This window comes from Centropristis striata, chromosome 10 (assembly GCF_030273125.1).
Source record: "Centropristis striata isolate RG_2023a ecotype Rhode Island chromosome 10, C.striata_1.0, whole genome shotgun sequence".
NCBI classification, from domain to species: Eukaryota; Metazoa; Chordata; class Actinopteri; order Perciformes; family Serranidae; genus Centropristis; species Centropristis striata.
The window spans coordinates 23,153,038-23,160,142 of NC_081526.1; the positions used below are offsets into that span (position 1 = coordinate 23,153,038).

The window sequence follows — 7,105 nt, forward strand, 5'->3', positions numbered from 1 at the left end:
TAAGTCCAGAGTGATGCATCTCACTTGTGTGTCCACTGCACTGGGATGTATGGTTGGTGTTATGGAGGTCACACAAATTTGTGATTGAAGAGTCTTCCAGATCTGCAACGTCATCAGCTTCCAGAGTAGCAGAACTGGTCTCTTGCTCAGTGCGGCAGTCATCTGACCTCGAAAAAAAAAGTCCCAATGTATTTAGCAAATTTGTTTTCTTATAGCAATGGCTCATTTACACCAATTGTTCAAAAGCAGTATACTAGACTAGACATGTTTATTTTTCACTATACTTCTGCTAAACACATTACTAATTACTAGATTATTAAAGTGTTATAGTCACTTGAGCTGCCAGTAAAACCTTGACAAACCAAGTGAGGTTCACAAGTCTCATATAAGTAACAGTGATTTATTGGATACATGAACTTTTCTTTCAAATAGCACTGCAGTCGATCAAAATTTAAAGCTTTACAACATGCAATTTCTTACATGTCTAACAGAGTTGTTATTTTTGCACATTCGTTACCTCTGTTCTCCTGTCCTTGTGTGTCCTGCTGAAAACAGAGAATAATACATTTAACATTTAATACTCGCATACAATTTTATTAGGCATACCTGGGTAAAACCTGCATCAGTTAAATCATTTAGATAAATTTATTAAAACATGTGGTGCTTTGGCTCTGATGCTTCGTACAATCTGTAAGGTAAATAAAAACTATAGTTATCAGATAAATGTAGTGGAGTAAACAATAAAATATTTGTCTGCAAAATGTAGTGGAGTGGAAATATTAAGTGACAAGTTAAGTACCAACACTTGAGTAAATGTACTTATATTCAATCACTGCAAGTGACAATAAACAAATAATAAAATGTAAATTTCCTTACCTTTCTTCTGTATCTTTTGCAAGTATTTTGTTGGCTCTTCACTTTTCTCCTCCAACGTGAGTTGTGCCTCTGTGCCATTTTCAAATGTGCCCTACTGTTTGCCTGAAATAATTTCAACAGTAGAGATACGCACTTGAAAATTATACATTTATACATACAATTATACAAATTACATATATTCATAGTACTATATATGTATATATATATATATAAACAATTAAGATTAAATTAATTAATTAATCGAAATTATTATTATTATACATTTTTAATCACATATAAATATTTGTCAAATATATTGTACATGCAAAACTAAATTAAACAAGCTAAACTCATAAAGAAAATGCTTAAGGCATTCACACTAATAAGTAAACTTATTCTTTAGAAAAAGTGTAGCTTTATATACTCACCACTTACAGGAGCTGCATCTTTGTTTTCTTCAACGAGTTGCATTTGGCGCAAACAAGTTGTGAACTTTGAACCCAGTAAATGATGTAGCCCTAACATCAACATTTCATTGGGAGAGAGCGCCATCAGTCACAAATACTGCATCATGATTGGTCAATTGACATGACTAACGTAAAGTCTTACGTTAACGGTTGGAGTGCGAGCAAGAGAGATGGAGGAAGAAGGAACCGCTACTGGAAGTATTTTTTTTTTCCACAAACAGTGAAGTGAGTAAAATAATACTGAACTCCATTGAAAGAAACTTCAAATTAACACAACGATGATTGACCTACAAAATTTTACCTACAAAATATGTGCCGAATTACATTGAAGTGGCTAATGAATGTTATTTTTTCAGTATTACCCATGTTGTTTATCCCAAGACTGCTCTAAACAAGGCTTGTTTTAAATGGTGTATGTTTATAAGGGAGTTCTGCAGGTAGCTGGACAGAGTTCAGTATCTCCAGCACACACCTCCAGCGTTTCAGAGCAGATCATACTGCTTATTGTTTCATGACTTAAACATAATTTTATATACTTATTCATGTGTTAATTCTTTAGATTTCTGTGAGTGGTTAATCATATATATATATATATAATTAGCAAACAAGACAGCAAGTCTAATTTGGTGATCAAATCTTACCATAAAAGTATGATTTTTGGCAATTAAGATATTTGCATTGGAGCCTCATGCATATTTAAAGTGCTTGCTGTGGCCAAAATTGTTATGTGTTGAAATTTAAGAGGATATATCCTCTTAAAGACCATGTTTTTTCAGTTCCTGAGTTGTCTGATATGGTTACAGTAACACATCAAATGGTTCAACAAGTTGCTGTACCAAATTATGAGATGTAATGACATGATAAAACTAAGTAAGACATTGAACCACCTTTTTAAATAAATAAAATGTATTGTACTTTTATGTATTTAACAGAATGGATGGCCCAGCAGGAAATACCAAAAAAGAGATGCCCAAAAGAGCGCGAAACCCACCGAAGAAGATGTGTTTTTATGAACCAGACCCCGGCTCACCCAAACAGGACTCAGATGGTAATTGAGTTATTGTTTCACGATATTGCTTAGCTAATTTTTAGCGTGATTGTCATTTCTAACTTACTTTGGACATTATAATAACCAAAATCTTTGACAGTCTCTGGTCTCTTTTCACTGGGATTATTATTATCAATATATTGGCAGCATATATTGGCGGACTTACAGGCAAGTCTGCCTGAGGAAAGGTGTTTCCGTTACCACCCACTGTCACAAGCAATGTCGCGCGATTTATGTGCACCACTAGATGGCGGCTTGAGACCAAGAATTAATGAGAGGGCGCAGTTATATCACGGTGTCTGCATGAAAGACAATACAGCTTAAAGGACAATTCCAGGCAAAAACAACCATGGGCCATATTTTCCTAATATTTTACCTCTAGAATAATGAATGTGCAGATTTTTCCCTTAATGTCTCCTGTTATGTAGCAGATCTCTCTGTCCCCACCTCCGAGCAGCAGCAGAAAATGGAGGTAGTGCGTTCTACCACCGTTTAAGCTATTTGCAGCTCACACGCCACCATTTTTGTTCCACAGACAACAGCAAATAGTTATTCAAACATGCAACCAGGTGTTTGTTTACCTGGAGGAGGCGGGCATCTTGGAGAAATTAATAAAAATAACTGCATTCATAGACTTGCAGGAATTTTGTTGATCTCGTTGATAATAAAATGCATGCAGTAATCATAAAATAATTAAATAGAATAAAAACAAAGTGAAAAGATAGAATACAGAGTGCATGATTCAAATTAAATACATTGTTATTGTAAAGTATCGCATGAGTGAAGAAGTGTGAAGCAAATGCAAAAAGAATAAAGTTAATGCTAGTTGAAGGCTAAAGTGAAGAAATGAATTTTTATCTTTGCTAAGGTCTAAGAGGATTAGGATTGAGACCAATAAGATATAGTAGCACGTTTAAGTAAGATTGATTTTTAGCCTGTACTAGTTTACTCAAAATCTCCTTTATTTACTCTCTGTTCATTTTCAGGATTTTTTGTATTTTTGACCTTTGAAGATGGATACACGGCAAAGCTTTTTAATGTATGTGATATACAAAGCAAAGATGAAAAACCCATCGCCTGCCTTAGAGATCTGAAGCCATGGGAAGAAGTACTTGCAAGATGGTCCGACAGCAAGTTCTACAGCGCCACAGTGGACTTCGTTGGAACAGTTAAAAAGGATGTCAAGAAGGCTACAAAGAAAGACCTGAAAAAAAGAGATGCAGCTGCTCAAAGATTTTACAACCTTCCATCACTACCTCAAGCAGGTCAGTCCACCTCTGTACAGGATTATCCAAATACTGTGGACAACAAACTCATCCTGCCTCCAACTACCTGGCCAGTGTACCAACCTCCACCTACCGAGTCATCTTTACCCATCCAGCCACAGCACCAACCTGTAACTGCCTGGCCACAGTACCAGGTTCCAGTTTCCCAGTCATCGCCACATAAACATCCATGTTACGAGCATCCACCTACCCAGCTGCTCCACCAGTATGTACCCACTCTGTCTCCAGTCACACATCATTCCAACCTTTTACAGTATCCAAAGCATCACAAGGCACTGCCCACATCTTCAGACCTGTCAGAACAACCTGTTTTGGTGAATTTAGATCACCAAAGACAGCCACCAGCTCCTACTGTGACACCCAAAGAAAGCTTTCTCAAAATGTTGTACAGTCCAAACCAAGAATCTGCTGTTCTTGGGGACCAGAGCCAGCCTAGTACGTCTGAACTTGACACTTCTTCAAGCTCGTCATCTGCGGATACTTTCATCATCGAGCGTGATCCACTTCCAGAATCTGGAGAGCCAATTTTCAGTTTGCCTGAATCAAGAGAAGACAGGTCATGGAAGCCATGCAGGGCATGCAAGGCAGAGGTGGAAAAATTAGTGGAGGAGAAGGCCAAACTGCAGGATGTGCTGTGCGGTATAAGTAAGTACATTTTGTCTCTCTGTTTCAGTTAATTGTTCCTTTAACACTATTACTTTTTTCTCACACAATTTTCCTTATGTACCAAATTAAACTAAAACTTAAAAGCTTTTAACAATTTGGTAAAAATCTTAGCCCATCATGAAATCTCTTGATTTTTTTAAAACTAGTCTCTTCCTTTCCTTTATTTTATTTTTGCTGCTGTGTCCCTGTAAGGTAATTCATATTTTGTGTCACAGGTGGTGAGCACCTGGAGGCATTAAAAAGCTTTCTGAACAAAGTGGAACAGATCCAACCGCAGGCTGATGTTGGGGCTCCAAAACACAGATCTGGAAAGCAAGAGCTGTATCCAGAAAGTGGCCTATTCGTGTCTTCTACCCGCCTGGCTGCAATACATGCAGAAGCAAAGAAGGACTGCCTCAGATTGTTCCATCTTCTTTTTGATGAGTTTTTTACTGCAGAGGAGTGCCGAAATGCTGTGGCCTTTGGGAAGCACGGGAAGGTGCCAGATGGGAAGACAGTCCTGGATAAGTTCAAAGTCAGTGGGATTCTAAGTAAGTACATTGCTCATTGTCAACAATTTATGGAAATATGGAAAGGTTGTGGAAATCCATCAGTAAAAATACATAACATAAAGAAGCACAAATTATTTTCAAAAATGAATTTGTTGTAATTTTACTCTTTATTTCTTTCTTCTGCCCCTTCTCACATTCATCACAATATCTGGCCAAATTTGGCATAGTTTCTGATGTATTAGAACCCCATGTGTCACATAGCTACATTTAATTTTTTGATTGTTTTAGTGACCTCACAGTTTTACTGAATTTCCTCGTGTGAACCATAGAGATATTTCAATGTGAATTTTGTGACATCGGGATAAAAAAAGCTCTCAATACTGTCATTGTAACTGCTGTTACATTATGAAATTTGTAATTTGTGCTTTCTTTTCTCCGTTTTTTTTCTCTTGCAGCTTACATCATGCGCTGTAGTACCCTGGATGGATGGATGGACACCGGTGGAGAAAAGTAAGGTCAAAAAAGCCTTTATAAACAAATGCCGCATCAGGGCCACAACGCTGTAAAGTATTTCATGTGGCATACTGATGTATGTTCAATGTTCCATGTTCAAAAAAGCCCCTGTATGCAAATGCTGCATGAGGGCCTTAAAGACTCTAAAGTTGTTAAATGTTGTGCAATGTGCACTGTTGTAAACTTGTGCTGATACTGCTCAAAACACTGTTGGAGACATTGTTACTGTTTTAAAAACATACTTTTACTGAAAAGAGACGCATTTATAGTACAGGCAATGTGAGAATAGCTTTTGCTGTCTTTCAATGTTAACTTTATTGTAAACATTGTTATTGTGAATGTTATTACAGCTTCTTGAAATACTCAAAATACTCAGTCATTGTACTTAACAATTGAGTCCTGCTGTTTTGAATTTGAATAAAGATTCAGATTACTTTATTCATTCCATAAAGGAAATCAATTTGTCTGTCAGCTCATTTGGTATAGAATTATAAAGCCTTATGGCTGTTGGTGTGTGTGTGTGTGTGTGTGTATATATATATATATATATATATATATATATATATATATATAAGCGTGCGTGCGTGCGTGCGTGCGTGCGTCATATTGCTCCATAGGAGCTCCAGTATTGCTCATTTTCTTCTCCAAGGAGAAATAAAGGAGCCATTAAAAACACTGAATTGAGATTAGCAAGGTATCTCCCTTAAGTCTCAAGTATGACTCCCTCTAATTACTCTGTCTCACCTATTGCTCCTAGTGAATTTTAGGAGAAACATATGAGAAACATTTTAGACAAAATAGAAACTAAAATGAGGCTGAGATGAGAATCTCAAATTTGTCTCCTGAGCTATGGAAGAGCAAGCTTTGAGCAGTAAAATCTTCCTCTGGGGAGGGCTGTTTTAAATACTGGCTTTTTGCTTCATCAACAACAGTGATTCCCAATCTTTTCCTCTGAAAATTAATCTACTAGTAGAGACTCCTTGTTACAGGTTTTGTCACCCAACCCAAACCCAGTCCCACCAAGTGTCAGGCTACAGGTATACTGCCCTACAATGTCTATCTGCAGTAGCTACGTAAAGGGTAAAACTGAGAAAAACTGCTTTAAAGTTTTTTAACTGGCCAGCCAAATAACCAAAATTGGTTATATGTAGATAAGTGATATGACACTTATTTCTACATGTATTGATGATGTTGTTTTTATGCTCAAAAATCATGGTTTATTTGACCCTTGACCCCAAAAACGTAGCTACTTCATTGCTGTAAAAGGTTCTAATAGTAGTAATACATGCCAAAACAGAGAGCAGTAACTACAATGTTGTTGTCTTCTTTCAGCTTTTATATTTTGTTTTCAGTGAATAAACATTTTCAAATTTAACCCTTTCTAGGGCACTCATTGAAATACACACACACACACACACACACACACACACATATATATATGTGTGTGTGTGTGTGTGTGTGTATATATATATATATACATATATATATATATATATATAAAATTATTATTATTTTTTGAATATTATTATCTTTTTAATTTATTTACTTAGTTATTTTATTTATTTGTTTTCTCTCTTTCTTTCCTCTTCCCTCTCTTCTCGCGTTAGTGCTTCTTGCTTTGTTTGCCTATTTATTTTCATTGTGTTATAAGTGAGCCATGTTATATTTATATATATGTTGTAGCATCTGCCCCTCATCCACATACAGACTCGCACATGCACACGCGCACACACACACACACACACACACACACACCTGTGATGCCTCAGTGCAAATTGT

The 7,105-nt window shown here is 36.5% G+C and overlaps 1 protein-coding gene across 1 annotated transcript; it reads left to right on the forward strand.

Moving 5' to 3' along the window:
* Positions 1 to 2,255: 2,255 nt before the first annotated feature.
* Positions 2,256 to 5,327, forward strand: LOC131979326 (uncharacterized). The gene is made up of 4 exons (XM_059343273.1): positions 2,256 to 2,370; positions 3,357 to 4,301; positions 4,538 to 4,852; positions 5,269 to 5,327. Exons 1-4 carry the CDS (start codon positions 2,256 to 2,258, stop codon positions 5,325 to 5,327), a joined length of 1,434 nt encoding a protein of 477 aa, XP_059199256.1.
* The last annotated feature ends 1,778 nt before the right edge of the window (positions 5,328 to 7,105 follow it).